Raw genomic sequence first — 20,194 nt, 5'->3', positions numbered from 1 at the left:
AAATTGGACAGTTGAAGACTGAAAAAATGTTGCCTGGTCTGATGAGTCTCGATTTCTGTTGAGACATTCAAATGGTAGAGTGAGAATTTGGCGTAAACAGAATGAGAACATGGATCCATCATGCCTTGTTACCACCGTGCAGGCTGGTGGTGGTGGTGTAATGTTGTGGGGGATGTTTTCTTGGCACACTTTAGGCCCCTTAGTGCCAATTGGGCATCGTTTAAATGCCACGGGCTACCTGAGCATTGTTTCTGACCATGTCCATCCCTTCATGACCACCATGTACCCATCCTCTGATGGCTACTTCCAGCAGGATAATGCACCATGTCACAAAGCTCGAATCATTTCAAATTGGTTTCTTGAACATGACAATGAGTTCACTGTACTAAAATGGCCCCCACAGTCACCAGATCTCAACCCAATAGAGCATCTTTGGGATGTGGTGGATCGGGAGCTTCGTGCCCTGGATGTACATCCCACAAATCTCCATCAACTGCAAGATGCTATCCTATTGATATGGGCCAACATTTCTAAAGAATGCTTTCAGCACCTTGTTGAATCAGTGCCACGTAGAATTAAGTTCTGAAGGCGAAAGGGGGTCAAACACCGTATTAGTATGGTGTTCCTAATAATCCTTTAGGTGAGTGTATATGACTAAAATGATGATATACTCACATATTTTGCAGCATTAATTCACAGTAAGGAGCTTTAAGTCAGATACCATTTTGCCCTGCACCTTCATAAGTGTTAAAACATGTACTATTCATGTGAAGTTCATATCATTTAAGATTATATATAAAATCTGTGTTTACCTTGATAGGGCTCAAAAGTAACCTTTGGCCATGATATAGAATCCAGCATCAGTGTATCCTGTCGTGTTGTATAGAATGTGCACGGCTTTATCTATTTATGACCTTATACTCGTTTTTGTACTGACGAGTTCCTTTCAAGAACTATTTGCCACCAACACAATACCAGAGAGCCAACTGAAAACATCCTGTTGTTGCTGTAGACAGAATCATTCAGTAAGATAAGCATGTCATTACAAGCATACAATGAATATGTTGTATCACAATTAGCCAGGTATCAGTCCAACATACAGTAACCACAATTTTATTTAAAATAATTATTTACTCTATTCTAATCTTTGTATATCTGGTAAATTTTGCTGTATTCATTTAAACCAACTGGGGAAACATGGAAAGGTTGTTTACTGGACAAAGTACTGTAAGTGTAAGACTGATATGGGAAAAGGGAAAAAACAGACCTGAACTGTTCAAGAATAACCAAAATTTGAAGAGATTGTTTATTCCTAATAAAAAATTGCACACAGCTTTTCATTCAAGGTACAGTAATTTAGTTACAATAATAATTTGTTTAACCGGTATTAAATCACAGTTTTGTAAGTAGAACCTATACACATAATAATATAACAACTTCTTTTGAGTAAGCTTTTGGAGAAAAGGTAAAATTAATAGTCATTTGTAAGTTAGTACAGTTTTAACTTTAAAATTTAAATATAGTTTTAATGTAAGTGAATCATTTAGCACCTACCCAAATAAGCTATTATTACTGTATTATAGTTATGTGAGAAAATTATTATGAATTACTTAAAATACAGTTAGATATTACAGCATTAAATTAACTGGAGATGACATTGCATTGTATGAATTAAATGCATTGTCATGACAATTCCGATAACAATATCCTTTATTGTTTAATGAGAGGATATCTACTCCTAACTTACAGTATACTGAGCAATTCATGCATCTCAAAGAGTACTGTCTGTTAAGATTCAGATCATGTCAACAAGCTTTACACTATGAGAAACAGGAATCCATGTTCAGAATTAATTTTACAAATTAGATTATTAATCAAAAATGCTGTCAGAATTCCTTATACTGGAACTATTTTAAACAAAGAAATTGGTCGCAGTTGAAGTTGTTGTCCGATGTCATCTAATTGAAAATCCAAATTTATTCTTACAGCTTTGCATAGTCTTTCAGGATAGTTTCCAGTTTTTGACTGAGCATAATATTCCCCTTTACTTTAAGTTTCCCAGCAAAGAAAGCCTGAAAAGAGAAAAATACACAATTAGCTCTAGCCTAGAATCTTAATGAAGTAACCTAGTTTTCTTAAAATGCCAGCTCCTACGTAATTAGTGACCCACATGGGTGGAAATGCTGTTTTTGTATAACAAAGTTTTGTGCCTAAAGAAAATGACAATTTTTGGTAACAGTCTTAATTTTCCATATCATATATAAATACATAATAAACAAGACAACATTGATTGTTCTGCCTAAGCAATGTCAATATTAAGAATGGGTTACTACTTTCAATTAATTGTTAATGGCATAGTGCTTTGAGTAATTTAATATCAGTATAAAAATGAGACAAAACAAATTTGGAGTTAGATTTTTTTTTTTTACATTTGTCAAACTTCATTAATGTTTAATGAAACAATGCTACATCTAAATGATTTACTCCGAACAGCATACTTAAATATCAATATAAAAAAAATAGGTCAATTTGCAATTGTGCATTAACTATGCATTCCTAACCATCTTAAAATTGGTAATTGTCCTTTGATGATGGATTTGATGGTCACAAGAAACTACTGAAAGAAATGTAAATAAGAATTTAAATTAAATTGATGGTGCAGTGGCTAGAACTGTTGATTCACAGATTCAGCTGTCATGAGTTGTGACTGGTTATTGTCTAAGTAAAGTTTTCCCTATGTCTGTGTTGGGATTATAAAAAAATATTCAGATCAATAAGTTAACTGGTGACTGAAAACTGACTCCTTTGTAAGTGTGAGTGTGAGTCTGAGTCTGGGTGTACACATGACTGAGCCCTGTAAAGTTTAGGACATGTTTATGGTTTGGCCTAACGCTGCTAAGACTGGCACTGAATGAAGCAGGTTTGAAAATGTTACGTTATGTGACATGATCTGTCATGCTGTACATGCAAACATTCTTATACTAGGCATTTAGACATTTAACAATATAAAAAATATTTAGGAACAAAATTTAGGACAACTTGATTTAACTAAGAGTTTACAGCGGGGTTATTAGATTAAAAATTCAGTTGGGCCAGATTTTCAAACCAAATAATGTAGCTGGGCCAGACATTTTCAGCAGGTAACGACGATTTTTAAAGCAACACCAAATTAATGTACTGAAAAACAACTAATTTTTATTAATTGTTTCCTTTTTAAATTTGGTCACATATGACACAGGTGCTTGAAAAACTGCCCAAAAAGCAATAAAAAGCTATAGCTGAACAGAATCTGAGGTAGTAGCAATACGATTTTCCCAATTTTTGAAATAAAAAAGTAAACATTTTGGTCATATCTGATCTAGTCACATCTCAAAGTGCATTTAACAGAATGAAAAAGAACTATCAAAGCTATAAGTTCATAAACCCATAACAAAGTGATAACAGTGTCTAAAATGCATGAATACAACGTCACTGATGGAACATAGGCTCCTTTTAAATCACCACATGTGTGATTAGCAGTGCCAGTGCCTTTTTTGTAAACAAAAACGTGGTGGTATGCATACATTTAGTTTGGATCAATTTTGAGGTACTGTGAAGGTATACAAAGGCCGACAGTCCTAGTGAAACATGTTTCTTTTATTTGGTGAAACAAACATTTAAAATTGATAAATCAAGTATATAACAATATTTTTTTTTACCCTTACATGATGCTTTACTCATTACTCATAGAGGACCCGGGACTAGAACCCATGATCTTTTCACTGCAAGGTAGCGACACTTCCATTACACCACCTGTGCAGGTTTACTGTGCGGGAAAATTATGTGCTTGATAGTTTAAAATTACAAACACAGAATTTACTAAATCAAAGAATATTAGCAGAAGGTTAAAAAATAAGCTATGCATTCTACAAAAAAGTCGTTATGTAGTTCCGCAAAGCAATCAGTGCTTCATTTGTGTTTGGCCATGCCAAAGGGGCATAGACTAGTGGAAGTTGTTGACTTTGCAGGTGTGTCAATACATACAGTCCATCGGGTCTGCCAGCAGCGGCTTACATAGCAGTCAACCACTAATCAGGGACAGTTGACATATTTCACACATTGTGACAGCAAACTGCTTTGCCACTAGGCAAGAATTGCTGTAGACAGTCAATGCAGGCCCATATCAAGCCACTTCTGAACAAACACTCAGAATGAACTGCATGCCATGGATATCTGCAGCAGAGTACCACAGGACAGGCCCTTGCTAACTGCACTATTGACAACTGGAAAGATTATGTCTTCCATGAGGACTGTGTTCCAAGGAGGCTCTTTCATGTTCTGTGGTAGGTACTTTAATTATTAGGAAATGGGTCCTTAGTTGAGGTGATAATACACTTAAACTAGAAGAACAGAAATGAGTGAAACGCCTCCCGATGTATCTGACCAATCTGGCTGGACTACTGAATATGGTGCTGGAAGAGTGGATGAAAATTAATGACACCATATCCGCAAACTGGCAATTGTTCTTCTGTCTCACGGAGGAGTTATCTGCTATTAGATAAAGTGAGCTTATTCAACCACTTCCTACTCAAAGCTATTGTTTCATTTCAAACCTGCATGTTCATTCTTTTCTTCACTTTGAATGGAATTTCCTCTTACTCAATAAATGGACAATTTCAAAAACAGTACCTTAAAAAATCCCTTATCCCATTTCATTTAAGAGTCTTACAACCTTCCATTTTGATGTATTAGCCTGAGAAAATGTAAGAGCCTTTATAAATAATAATAAAATAATCATAGGGAAGAATAATTTTGTAAGTATTCACTCTCATGGATCAGTACTTGTTTAATCACCTCTGGCTATTTTAACAGCCAATAATCACTTTGACAAGTCTGTATTAACTTTGAGCATTGTTTTGATGTACTATCTGACAGTTTCTCTTTGGTATATCTCCAGGCTATGTCAATGGCATTAAGATCAGTACTATGGCTAGGCCATTCTAGCACAACTAGTTTTAATAATGAGTAAAAGTGCTTATGCTCGCTGAATAATTTAAAGCAAGCGATGCATAATGTACGGGTGGAGCTTATTAACAAAGTGTGTAGCATGTTAAGTTAATACAGCTTAGCAAATTAAGGCATCCAGATTTAGAAAGGGTTTAATTTTGATTTCAACGTTTAAATTTGTGTTCATTGTTGAAAGGTTTTGAGATTTCCCATTCATTTTGACATAATGTGCAAAGCTTTGGAGATCACAGAGAAAAAATTTGAAACTAATAAACTATGAGTCTACACAATGTAAAGGAAAAAACTATTTGGCGATTCATTTTTTAAGGTGTTGTATTAAGAATTCCAAATTGGGTGCTATGTTCAATCGTATTTGCAATGGATTGACACCATTTCCAAAAGACTCCGGCCGTGCGCCCAGTGTTTCTAGAACAGGCTCTGGAACACCACTATTCCAAACTGGACCAGTAGCTCAGTCCCTTCTGGATTTATAACTACATCATTATATCCTTTTCTCAAAACTAACCACCAAACCTAAGAAATTATTTTTGAGCTAATTATATTCTATACTATCGTAAATTTGCATCATATGAAATAGAAAGTTTCTGTATTTGTTATAAGATCTTTACTCTTCCTGAAACCTAATATGCTGGCAACTGCTGTTTTTCCCAGCAGCTCTCTAGCAATAAACAGGACCTGGCTCAGGTATACATTTCTCTTATGCCTTTGATTTAATGTCCTTTTTTTTTTAACAGCATACTATCATGCACTTGTTTTTAGACTGTCCTAATACTATTTGTTACTCCTTTATGTCTTCACAATTTTAAACTGCCTTTTCTCTTTCAAGATCATCTCTAATTTGACAATTTCACTGTTCCTTTTCCTTATTAAGAAAGAGAATTGTTTGGCGAGTTCTATCACAACATAAGTCTAATTAGCAGAAAGCACCTGAAATGGCAAATCTATACCACTGGCATTTCATCTATCTGTTTACTCAGAGGTGGCCTTAGCAATGTTTCCATGAAAACGCTCAAAAATAGTGAAAAATTATTATTATTTTTTTTTTATTTATTTAAAGTATATTATGATAAACTGAAATTACAAATGTTTAATAAGGAATTAAAAACTTATAAGCAAGCGAAATGGTGGAGCAGTGATCTTCATTGCTGCCTTAAACTCCAGGGGCCTTGGTTTAATTCCTGACGTAATCATCATCTCTAACACCTTTATCTTGTGTACATGACAATATGTCTTTGGATTCTCTGGTTTCCTTCTATAATAATACACATTTTATAAGTCAATCTGCCTCGGTTATTGTGCCTTGGGTTAATCGAATGTATACTGTCACCAAATTTCAATCAAATCCATCGAGACGTTTTTGAGATTTTGTAGTATTTATTTTTTCTATTGTGGAAAGTTTTTAACAGGTAAATACTTATATTTTGAAATGTGTCTTTCTTAGTGGATACCTATTGCCCTAAACACAGGAAATAGTATTGTTGATGATTTTGTGGGTCACTAGTCAACTTTGCATTTTTTATATATATTTATTTCTATAATTGGTTGAACATTGCAATTGATTTTATTATAGTTCATTTGCGTGAATCTGAGAGACAGGCTGCGGACCGTGGGGAAGAGGAAGCAGGACCTCAGGAGTAGGGAGCCAGGTGGGGCCATCCTCATTTAAGCGCCAGCCTCTGCTTGAGTCGCTCTATCTCTCGCCACGTGCTGCAGCATACCTTGCCTCTGCTCCGCAAGTGATACCTGTTTGTTCAGCAGACATAATAATGTAGAGTTTGTTAAAGAGTAACATTTGATGTTTTTGAGAGAGAGATCACAGCTATGTATGTTTTAGACGGCACTTGCTCACTGGCAGAGATATCTTGGCCACATGCTCTTTTCCTCACGCAGGGGATGCTTTCCCATCAGAGCTGAACAAGATCAAATACAGTAGCAACGTTTGAATTGGAGCGTACCTACCTTCTGCTTGGCCAGAGATACCTTGCCAACTTTTTACATTTTTGGCAAAGAGACCCCAGCTACATTTCTTGACCTTGATAGCAAAACCAAAAATATAAATTCTTCTCAATACAAATTACTGCATTTTTTAAAAATTTTTAATTGATTTTTTAAACTCAGGGGATAGCTTGTGTGTGTGTGTGTATATATATATATATATATATATATATATATATATATATATATATATATATATATATATATATATATATATATATATATATATATATATATATATATATATATATATATATATATATATATATATATATATATATATATATATATATATATATATATATATATATGGCGCACGTGGCGAGTGGTAGCTGCTGCCTCGCAGTTAGGAGACCCGGTTCGCTTCCGGTCCTCCCTGCGTGGAGTTTGCATGTTCTCCCCGTGTCTGCGTGGGTTTCCTCTGGGCACTCCGGTTTCCACAGACATGCAGGTTAGGTGGGTTGGCGATTCTAAATTGGCCCTAGTGTGTGCTTGGTGTGTGGGTGTGTTTGTGTGTGTCCTGCGGTGGGTTGGCACCCTGCCCAGGATTGGTTCCTGCCTTGTGCCCTGTGTTGGCTGGGATTGGCTCCGGCAGACCCCCGTGACCCTGTATTCGGATTCAGCGGGTTAGAAAATGGACTATATATATATAGTGATAGACAGCCAGGAAACCTGCCTGTACGCCTGGAGGAAGGAGGAACATTTCCTTGGGCACCCGGACGGTCCTTGATCCTTGGGGGACAGCACTTCTGGGACACCAGGAAGCGCTGACAGACCAGGGATCATTTACGCCCAGAGAGCTTCCAGGTGCTAGGGTAGCACTTCTGCCACACTGGGGAGTGCTCCCGGAAGTTCTTTGTCAGGAACCTGGAGCACATCCAGGGCAAGATAAAAGGGGCCACCTCATTCCATTCAGGGAGCCAGAGTCGGGTGGAAGAAGGACGGAGCTTGCGAGACTGGAGTGGAGGCGGCCGAAGGACCAAGGACTGAACTGTAAATAATAATTGTAAATAGTGTGTAAATAAACATGTGTGCTGTGGACACTGTTTTGTTGTGTCTGTCTGTGGCCAGGCTAACCTATTACAATCAATATATTGTAGCAGTAGGGGGCGCTATCGCTCCCTCAAACCCTCAGGTACCACGCCAAACACCAGGTAAAAGTGCTACAATAATTATTTTTATTATAATAATGTGCACTAAGCACCCTCCACTCTACACTATTCATTAACCAAACAATAATCAATCCAATAAATCACAATCCTCCACTCCCAGACGCGTTGCCCTCCTACCACCCAACTCAGCCCATTGTCTGGGAGTTCCCATGGTCCTTTTATAGTTCCCGATAGGAAGTGTTCTCATCCGTTAGTCCAAAATTCCTTATCAATTCCGGGTCAAATAAAAGTCCTTTTTTTCTCACCCCGGAAGTACATCATTCCTTCCGTTCATATGACTTGGAAGTACTTCCGGGGCATAGGGCAAATAACAATCACCATGCCTCCCTTTAGCGGCTCCTGGTGGCCCCCATGGTATCCAGCAGGGCTGTCCATAAAAACTACAATGTCCATGAGGCTCCACTGGAATTCGGAGACCTTCCATGCCACTGTGAGGGCTCCCTCTGGCGGCCTGGGGGTATTGGCAGGGATACAAAGCCGGCCATGTGTATATATATATATATATATATATATATATATATACATACACACACACGCACACACACACACACATTCATACATATACACAAACACACACATACACATGCAGTACATATATTGATATACTGTATATATAGATACATTGAATATAGATGAATGTAGGCAAATTGTTGAATCAAAACTAACCATGTAAAGACTAATGTACTATATTTTGTTTTGCAATAGACTGGCGCCATGTGTCTCCTCACAAAGAGCAAATTATAACCTTGTGTCCTAACAGTTTCATTTTTTTGATAGATAACACTAATTTGCAATAGAAAGCTTGCAAAAATGTATGAGCTTGTCTACAATTGAGCATTGTTTGCTTTGGCAATTAGTAGTCAATACAGTTAATAATAATTTACCATAGTTTAGTATTTTAGTGTAACTGAAATCACACAACAGAGTACCTTCTGAGGATTAAGCTTTCCATGAACTACTTCCATGAAGTCTTCATCTGATAGGCTAAATGTCACATCCGCTTTATTTTGTGCAAGTCCTTTATATAATGACCCTGAGCCATTCTTCAGGTCAATAGCTGTAAAATGTGGAAAAAAAAACAAAAATATAACTGGAATAATCTCTAGTTAAAATCTGAAATTACAGGTAAAAAAGGCTAGGTATACGCACTATATGTAGAACAATGTAGCAGCCTCTACTTCACCCCGTCCTTCACAAAAGGTTTAATACTTTTTACAAATGTAAATAAGGCATATATATCCTTACCCAGCAGTAGTACAGAGTGGATTTCAAGCTGACATGTAAACAAATGTAAGATGGGAAGATATAAAAATACATACATTCTTTTTCAAAACTGGCAAAGTCCACTATAGGTTATTAGCATACTAATAATGATGTGAAGAATATAATGTGTGATGGCTTTAGTCCAGATATCAAATAAACATGTGCGCTTTTATTCACGAATATAACCAAAGGAAAAAAAAAAAGCATTTGATTTAAATGTTGCTGTGCTTGGTGTGTGGGTGTGTTTGTGTGTGTCCTGCGGTGGGTTGGCACCCTGCCCAGGATTGGTTCCTGCCTTGTGCCCTGTGTTGGCTGGGATTGGCTCCAGCAGACCCCCGTGACCCTGTATTCGGATTCAGCGGGTTAGAAAATGGATGGATGGATGGATGAATTAATTTGAATTAAAAACCTAAGATCAAATGTCAATCGCGTGGGAGTTTATATGTGTTCTTGAATGGTGCAGAGGTAAGAACTGCTACCTATAACTCAAAGGTCCTGGGTTTGGGACCGTGTGCTCCGTGTTTTGAGTAGTGAGCTGCTATTATTATTACTATAATATAATAAAAACATACATATGTTTTGAGTCTGTTTTTGTTTTTTTATTATTCAGTTTTACTCTGTCAGTGACATTTATGTGGTACAACGAACTTGCCTCTCCCTCTCTGAGTTGATGGCATTTATCTCCATTCTTTTCACAAGAGCAGCGATGACAACAGTGGGTGCTGTGGCAGATACCTGCTCATACCTATTTGTTGTACCTATGACTGCTATCACACTGAACAGGCAGGACTATAACAAGAGACAGCTTCTTCACAATGCTTTCGCTGGCTAATAGACTGCTGCACCACAACGCAACTCTGTTTGGCATCATAAAGTAAAATGGAACTTGCACCTGCAGCTATAGTGACTTTAGTATGCGAGGAATTCACCACGCTAGTGTTTAGATCTGGCAGTGTCCTGCTGATGGTGTATGTGCCCAAGAAGAAGAAGCCTTAGATTTCAGTCTATAGCAGCTGGTGTAAAGTTTTCATACCTGTAAAAGACTTCATTGAAGGAATATAAGCAGACACACAAACGCTGGTGAATCATGTCTTCTGGGTATCTTGTTGTCACTTGAATATTTTGTTATTCAGTTTCATTCTTGAATAAAAGCACACTTGTTTCGTTATACTTTTCCGAAAGTGTTTATTTTATATTCCAGTAACCACTTGAATGAGATCAAATCTGTCTCTGCCACTGTAGCACATGCATAGACACATATTCATACATAAAAAGTCACTATTTGAATACTATATATATATATATATATATATATATATATATATGTAGTATGCCATTTGAACATGAGTTGTCCTTTAAACATGTTTTTTTTTCTCGATCTTGCCTGTACTCCATGGCATAGTGTTTTCAAATAGTAGCAAGATTAAAGTTGAAATTTTGAGATTTATCTCAACATAAGAATAGAGTGAAGAAAAAAAAAGGTCAATTTTTTTTTTCTTCTCTGTGGCCCTAAAACGCTTCCATATGACATTGAGTTTGTGGGTTGTGACTCACTTTGTCATGTTGACTTTGATATTTGACCACTTCTTTTTTATTTCGGGCACTGTGCAGTGCCTTCGCCATGGTGTGCCACATCAGTTTCCTTTTTTTTGCTCATACCACTGTTTAAGCCACCAAACAGTATGTTTTTCCTTGCCTCCACTTTACTGAGCAGGACCTCCATTTCGACTTGGCTGAAATTCTTCTTTTTATACATGCTTTTGCCATTGTCTTTTAACAAAACACTGAACGGAAGGGGCTATTTATATTTATTTGCATATTCATATAGGTGAAATTCGGGGAGGAGTCGGGGTGGAGCTTTAGACATATGCATGTGTATAAAATTCACATTAATTGGGATGTATAAAGGGAAAGTGAATAGAACTTTGTTTATGTACAGTTTTATGCATTTATGAATTTTTTGTGCATGTGCACATTTTTAGTTTTGTCTTTAAGTCATGTTTTAGTGTGAATTTTACACACAACATTATATACTGTATGAGGCCCCTGGGTGGTATTAAAGAAAATACCTTTATACTTGGTTTTACAATCTTAGAAAATGATGACAGCCTCCAAACCTTCTTGTACCTTTCTGCAGGTAGTATCTCTCACTCTTCAGTTGAAATCTTAAATGTTTTTACAATTAAATTACAATTAGCATATATCACCTCTTTCCAAAGGTGTTCAATAAAATCAAGGTTAAGGATTCATTTAGTATTGTTTTGTGCTAAAAAGAATACTTTTTGTGCTAAAAAATGCCTGTGCATTTTGGGTCACTTGCCTGTTGCAGGACCCATGACCTTCAACCCAAACTCAATTTCTAATGCTGGTTAGTACATTCTGCTCTAAAATGCCCCGGTAATCCATTCTACATCCATCCACTTGTGCACCACAAAGCTTATTCTTATCTAGATAAAAAACATATTCATCAGAATTATGCTGCCAGCTTTGATTTCTCCAGTGCCTTTAATACCATCTTACCATATCTGTTAAGGAGTAATCTCAAAGATATGCAGGTGGGATGAGCCTATGGTGTCCTAGAAACTGGATTATCTGTCAGGCAGACACAGTTTGTGAGACACAAGGACTGTTTCTGATATGGATTGAGCAACACTGGAGCACCACAAGAAAGAGTCTTGTCTCCTTTTCTCTTCACTCTGTACACCTGAGACTATAAATATATGCCAGGTCATGTCACCTGTACACATTCTCAGATGATTCACTTTTGGGGTATATCGATATGGGGGATGAGACAGAGTATTGGATTCAGGCGGAGAACTTTGTTTCTTGGTGCAAAGAGAATTGTCTGCACCTTAACATCAACAAAACCAACTTTGGCCACACCAAAGAGCCTCTGTGTCTGGTCAATAGTCAGGGAGTGGATACTGAGGAGGTGTACTTCTAAAAGTACCTGGAGTCAATATCAATAACTGGTTAGAGTTGTCTCATAACACAGAGAAACTGTGTAAGAAAGGGCAGAACAGGGTATTTTTTTTCTTAGGAGACTGCATTCCTTTAAGTTGGGTAGTGACATCCTTCAGATCTTCTATAACTCTGTGATGGACAGTGCAATTTTCTATGTTGTGGTGTCCTGGTCTGGCAACATCATTTCAAGAGAGACCCACAAATCAACAAGCTAATTAAAACAGCGGGTGCATTTATAAGTCACTCTCTGGATCCACTGGAAGTAGCAGAAAGAAGTGAATTAAAACAAAACTGAGTGCCATTATGAACAATGCTACCACTAACACAATAATACTGAATACTTTCAGCAAATGAATCATTCAGCAGAATGTCTCAAAAAACGCTATTGGGGCTCCTTTGTACCAACATCAATATGCCTGCATAATGCATCACTTTGAATGCGACTTTCAAGTCAGAAGATTTCTTCCTTTTAAAAAATTCTTTTATTTTAGCCATTCAGGTGTGTGTTCAGACCATACTATGTGTGGATATATTATATGGAAAGTTGGCTGCACACTGTTTTGCAAGTGAAATATTTAATTGCAGTCATAAATGAAAAATGTTAACAACTGAATAATTTAGCACAAATAGGACATTAATTTGCTTAATAAAGCAAAACTAACAGTTAAGGATAAAAAATAATAATAATCATAAAGATATGGAACATACAAGAAAATTGTGCCTGGCTAAAAATGTTTCAGAAAACAACAGAATCAAAATTGTTTCTGAGATTAGTTAGGAAAACTGCAAGCATATGTTACTTAAAAATACACACATAAAGTATGTTTATACACTTAACAAAAATATTATGCAACTGTTAATATTTTAAAGATGAATAGGATTATGAGAAAATTATTAACATTAATTTAAAAGTTGGAGTCTATGTATAACTTGACTGTAGTACTGAAAGTGAATAATAGCATGTAATTCAAAAGGTATATCTTCGTAAAACAAATTCAATATGTCTATGAAGCAATGACAAAATATCATGAAAGATAAATAAATGAAGCCATAAAAATGAACACCATTTTGACATCAATGTAAACAATGCAGAGGAACTCAGGAGATGCTATTAGAAATACTTTCAGTAAGTGGCAGAAACTGTGTTAATACTTAAGAACAAAGAACATACATTTTCACATAACAAGAGATTCAATTCTTAGTTAGGATCTCATTTTCAGCTGTGCATGTTTATAAAATATTTTACACAGTCATACCCATTTATGGCAATTGCTTCTGTTTTAAGGAGTGACTAATGAAAAACTTAAGTGACTGATGTGTCAAGTAATTGCTGATTACTGACTAATGAATTTTGAAACACTTCCTGAGAGGGACAATAAAATTTGCTCACATTCACTTGAAAGGAACTCAGCACATTTCACAAATTAGACTACTTTCACTAAAATAATTCACCCATTTATTTTTTAAATCACCTTAGACCAATACAGGGTTGTGAGGGTGCCAAAAATAATAAAGTATATTATATTTTATTCATATTAAAACAACAGTATCTTAAAACAAAAATACACATTTTGCATATAGAAAATAAACGATAACTGATAAAATATCCCATGGAAAAGATATTATATCAGAGCTCCAAGTAAACCAGAACATCATAAAAGGTTATATATTTGTTTTTTAGGTGTGATTAACATTTGAATGGAAAAGATGTTACAATATTACTATGATGTATTTTAAATTATTTTTTATTATTACATTTATAGTTTATGGGCTTTAAAAAAAGGAAAAGTGGTATCTTTAATACAGTAGATTATTTTAAAGAAACCTCCACTTACAGTACGTAGATAATGTAAATAGGCTATGCAGAAAGCATCTGATAAAAAAGTTGTCATTTAGTTATTTCGACTTTTTAAATATATACAGTATATTTAACAATCACTCTGTGAAAATTGCTGGTTTTCATTTTTTATTAAACGTATGTACTAAATTCACTCATGCCAAAAAATAGCACAGAAAGCTATATGCTATTTCTCCCAAAACGTGCATATATATGTCACAACACCTCACAATATATACATTATAACTAGGCGGTAATCAGTAAAATGTAAACCGTCTTTCTACTTGAATGATATCATGCATCTGATTATACACTAACCCTCTTGCATATTTTGGTCTTTCAGAACATAATGCAGATTAGACTGAAAGCAGTCATGCCAGTGATGTAAAACATGTTGTTCTGTTAGTGAAAGTGCCAGTTAGCCACCGCTGTGTTAGAAAGGTAAGAAACTTGCAGGCATCAGTCAAGTTTGAACAATAAATTAACTGATGCAAGTAATTTGATCATTTAGAAACAGCTACAGCTAAACCACTGCATAAGTTGAATACTGTGCATGCTCATTAGGAAATAGGTTAGAAAAGAAAAAACAACAGTGATAACTAAGTAAGATATATAGAGAGGTTATATGTGACAGGACTCTGGGAAATTTTCCTCAAACCATTTGATTACCCTGTGCTCTGTTATAAAGAGCAATCAAAGCCTGGAACACTGTTCCTGTAAATACTTTCTTCATAATTCATATCATATGAAATATATTTTGTATATTTAAAGTCTTCTCATTCTTACTAAAACGGAAGTTTTGCTGATATCAATGGTATAATCATTTCAGATCTTCCCCACCTTAAAAAGATCTTGTAACATACAATTGTTAATTTTTTAGAGAAGAAGAAAAAAAAAAACGATCTGTTTACCTAAATGTCAACTGGAAAAACAGCCACCAACCACCAAACTTCCTAACTACAAGTGATCAAGAAATCTTTTGCATCTTAACCATATGATATTCATTAATGATAATATCATAATTATGTCACAACAATTTAATTACAGTAGACCCGGTCCCTGCAAAGCACCATTTTACAGAACTTGAGCTACTGAATGTGGTGGTGCCATGGTGCCAAAACCAATTCCTTTATTGACAATGTCCAAAACTAGTGGTTGACATAATCGTAGGCACAAAATGGCACTACTGATTTTGTCTTGCCACTGGGTACAACGGATTTCTCAGTATTTGCTGTCATTTATGTAGGCTTGAACTCTTTTTAAACAGCTTCTCTGTGCTAAGCCCTTTTAAGTAAATCTGCTGATTTTCTGTAGGACTGAAGTCTGTGGTTAGACAGGGCAATTTCAGTACACTGATACTTAAATGATTCCTTACTTGATTTGTGTGTGTGCCCTCTGATGGCTATAATGCTGAAATGTAAAATTGTTCTTGCATTTTGGTGTTTGTCCAAAGTCCTGTAGATTCTACACCAGAACAATCTTAATGTTTGGAGCTACACCATTTCCCTCTCAATCCTGACCCCACTGAAACGTAAGTTCTTTGATTGCTGTTTTGCATGGGCACCAAATATAAATATGTCTTTTGAAATAAAAGGCTAAAAAAGTTCTACGTTACTCACATTAGAAATGACATTTTCACAACACAATACAAAACTGCAGAAGAAAAAGTAACAGTAACAAGAGTGTGTCTTGCACAGAATCCATGGCTCCCTAAAGGAAAAACTTAAAGGTGATTAGCCACTGCTAAAAAGAAAGTTAAGTGGAGAGTCATTACATTTTTTCATTCATTTACAGTACTGAAAGAATATCCAAGAAGCAAAATAAATTATTTCAGACACATTATACATCACCCAATTAATTTTTAAGAGAATTAAATTCCTTGCAGATAGCAACAGTATTTCTCGCTTATTACTTTTCAAATATGCATTTTTACTTTATGTTATCCATAATCATTATGACTCACACACACTGGGCCATTAGGTGTCAAAAGTTTGGTTTCTGTGTAGGTTGTACATGCCGCTGTAGGAATGACATTTCAGCAGATGGTAAAAAGGTGAAAACCAATGAATATTAAACATTTCTGAGTGGCTGTACACCTTACCTACAAGCCAAGTAAACTAAAAAAACAATGAATATTAAACATTTCTGAGTGGCTGTACACCTTACCTACAAGCCAAGTAAACAGTTTAGACATTTCAGGTTTAGATGCTTCTACCAAAAAGTCATTAACTATATCCGTGCAATAATATTTGCTACAGAAAGTTTCTTCATTTTCAGAATAAGATAAATGCAGTTTTACCCAAGATGTAAGATATCTTATAAGTAAGGGTTTGTTTTAAAATCACCAGATGTCAATTAAAGGAATAGTATCCCTAATCTAAAATGCCTGGGACCAGAAATATTTCAGATCTCTAAAATTTTAAGATTTTGGAAGATTAGATTAGATTAGATCAGAAAAACTGTATTAATCCCATAGGGAAATTCAAATGCATGCAGTACCACAAACATAAAAAACAAGAATTCAGACTCACAGGACAGATGTTACATCCAATCAATAAAAAATACATAAATAAATAAAATTCAACTTAAGGAGTAGCACATACATAAAGAGATATTTTGAGGACACCCTTAAACAAGTAGGGAAATTTAGCCCAACCAGCTAAATTACTAATCATACGTATAATAGTTCATATCAGTCAGCAGTTATTACAATGTGCATTAATTTAACAAACATATTAAAGCTCAAAAGTGACGAATGATTATGTATAGACTCTATTTTCATCCCCTTTTAGGAGGGTCATGCTGTGCATTTGCACTGAAGATGTAAAATGTGTACACACAACTTTTAGTTTATGAATCTGACCACAGGTAGGAAATTTTGAAGTTAAGCCAGGGAATAGGGGAGGAAAGTGTCCAGAGGGGAAGGATATTGAAGCCTATGCTGTGTACTAAACCTTCAGTGGAGCTGTATGTGAAACCAGAGGAGTCGCTTTGTGTGCGACTGGGGTGACAACGCTTTGTGCTACTCACTGTTCCCCAGAATGGACAATGTATTTCCATTATTTTTACACTGACTTCAATGAAGATTCCTCTGTCGTTTAACCTGTTTGTATGTTTTAAATGATATAATTTATTTATGGATTTTTCAAGAAATGCTTCATATATACCTGCAATAATCACTTACACAATGACTATAAATACAATAAATACACAATGTGTACTCTTCTTGCAGTTTTAAGTTGTTGTCTCCTAGGCTATGTTTGGGTCCATCCTCATTCATGACTACAGGTACCCTGTCACAGGACAATGCCATGGGCTTCTGGCATGGGGGCATTACAGAAATTCTTGCATTTAATACCAAGACTAGTTCTCAGAGAGACCCTAGAGAAAAGAATGCAAACCTGAGACTAGACATCCAGAAATTCCAAACACACAAAATATTATAACCAATTTATAAATTCTTAAATGAGAATAATAATCTCCCAGGATCAGTGAATGTGTAATGACTTTGATTTATTTTTTTATGTAATTAGTTTACATAACCATTTGTATTTTAGAGTGTTTAATTAGCTTTCATTGTTAATACTTTGGGTGCAGATGGGAAGCTAGCCATTTTTAGTTACCTCCATCATTCAAAAAGAAAGATTTATTGTGATTGGTGTCACCAACCTTCTGAAGTAATCCAAATTGAAATAGATTTCAGCATAAGGTTTACAGAATATGAAATGGGCTTTCTGGTTCATCTGACCAAACATACTAAATTATACAATAAATTAATTCAATCATTTATTACATTCTTTATATATAATACACTACCATGGCTGTTTATTTTTCTGTCCAGGATTTTAAATCACCTGTAGCTCGGAAACCGTTTGACCTATTGACCTGAAATTTGGTACACATAAACTACTTGACGTCTACTATCCGCTTTCCGGGTGATGATTGACCTCGAAGGTTATCTGTCTTTTTATTTTTATTTAATTTTATTGTAGATTCAAATCTTGGCAGCGGCCAGCAGGGCGACGTTCTCATCCCCTACCACCTCCACTGTCCCCTCCCCTACACCTCTTCATATCTTAAATAATTCTTGAGGCAGATTGAAGACTTAAGTGCCAGTTTAAGTACAAAATTAAAGAAAACATACTAAGTTATTGCAACACAAACACTGAATCAGTATTAATTTAAAAAGATGCCGACAAAAGAAGAGAAGAAGCGGGCCACTAGGGTGAACAAAAGAAGAGCTGCTCAAGAAGCAGCAAGCGCATCAACCTCTGAGCAAACGAATGCTAAATGTACAGAGAAAGAGGATGAAAACTATGAAAACTGAAGTCAAGTGTATTCACTGCACATTATCGTTCAGTTACTGGTACTCAATAATTCACTGTCATTTTCTATTCTGTAGATCAAAAATAAATACTACTTAAAATAAATTAAAAAAAAATAAAAACTCCACCATTAATATTAGTGAATACAACTATTAAGATATTTTCATTTATACAATCTCTTTAATGCTGCTTTTGTAAAAAAAAACTACATTATAATCAGCAGCTCACTTTGTCAAGTTTATGACATTTGATGTTGGCAGACTGGTATTTGCATCAGTATATGGGGGAAACATTAGCTGGTTAATACACTTACTAAAAAGTAATGTTTAATGAACATTAATGAATTCCCATAAAGCAACCTTTGTTATGTTGTTTTCAATATGCTCATATAATTTAGATCAGACTTTGTTATTCTTTATGCCTGTTTACGTTAAACCTGACTAACCTTAACTGTAGTAATTACTGATAACTACTATTATTTTTACTACTAGAGACGTCGCAATACCAGAATTTTTGTATTTGACACTAATATCACTGAAAATTTATGATACTCAATACTTATTTATATAATTTATATTCTTTTTCTTGTAATAGAATAAAAACAACTAATAGTAACAACAAATTTAAAACACTGGGCTATCAATGAAATAGTTGCCCAGATCTCATTTAAGTACACTAGTATTATCATTCATAAACATCAAATTACAATGCCAAGACTTAATTTTAATGTGTGATAGACATAGGAACTCTTCTAATGTTATTACTGTAGGGGGATTTCAACACAGGCTTTATAAAGAATGATATTGTCACAGACAACCTGACTTATCTTAGCAAGTGCACATTTTAATTTTATTCTCTTGACATATTCTCATGTGAAATTAAAAAATACTGCTTAAAATCAATACTAAGAATAAAGTCTCTGTTCTTTTATCTGGATAGTGCAGGACATGGTATTAAAAAGAAATCAATCTTGTTATTTACAAGCTAAACAATTACAGTTAACATCTAACTGATGATGTTAAGTGCTCTCAAAACATTAACAAATCTATTTCCGTGCTAATTCTATAATGGGTGTTTTGCCATTTCCAGATATGACTTCTGCTGCTTTTCTTTTCGAGGTGTGCTAATTCGGTTCTATGGGACTATCAGCCTTTTCATATATAGAATTTTTATAATGTTTTTATCACACATTATTGTGTCTTCTGAATTAGTACATCTACTTGCAGTCACTCATTACTGTAGAATTGACTTTCACTTTGGTATCGATACCCTAAAAAAGCTAATGCTGCTATGTTTTCTGTGTTTTAGAATCAACTTGGTACTGAATTATTGTTTTTTTTTGGTATGCCTAATCACTACTACTACTACTACCACCTGAAGACTGCATATCAATTTCTCTTGTACCTCTCAAATATGTGTCATATAAGCTTTCACAATAATTTCAAGGTGTTATGATACAGGCACAGTTTGTTCCCTGGTTTATGTTTATTTTTCATTTTATGGCTATTTTTATTATTTTTGATTTTTTTCTCTTTTTTTAATTAATTTCTACTGTGAGGTGTCTATTATAGTAAGTATTGTTTGGATTTTCCTTGCTATTGTAGATTATTGCTTGTTTCTGGATTCTGACT

The 20,194-nt window shown here is 35.1% G+C and overlaps 1 protein-coding gene across 1 annotated transcript in view; it reads right to left on the bottom strand.

The window, feature by feature from the left end:
- Window positions 1-1,275: 1,275 nt before the first annotated feature.
- The window catches only part of hsd17b4 (hydroxysteroid (17-beta) dehydrogenase 4), a 203,241-nt gene continuing 184,322 nt past the window's right edge, over window positions 1,276-20,194 (bottom strand). The window contains exons 23-24 of the mRNA XM_039758980.1: window positions 9,104-9,231; window positions 1,276-2,072 (exon numbers count right to left, since the gene is read on the bottom strand). Of these exons, the coding sequence (XP_039614914.1) occupies window positions 1,983-2,072; window positions 9,104-9,231 (218 nt within the window). The 3' untranslated portion in view covers window positions 1,276-1,982. The remainder of the gene's footprint in view (window positions 2,073-9,103; window positions 9,232-20,194) is intronic.

This window comes from Polypterus senegalus, chromosome 7 (genome assembly GCF_016835505.1).
Source record: "Polypterus senegalus isolate Bchr_013 chromosome 7, ASM1683550v1, whole genome shotgun sequence".
Taxonomy (NCBI): Eukaryota; Metazoa; Chordata; class Cladistia; order Polypteriformes; family Polypteridae; genus Polypterus; species Polypterus senegalus.
This window is presented reverse-complemented; position numbering and strand designations above follow the sequence as displayed.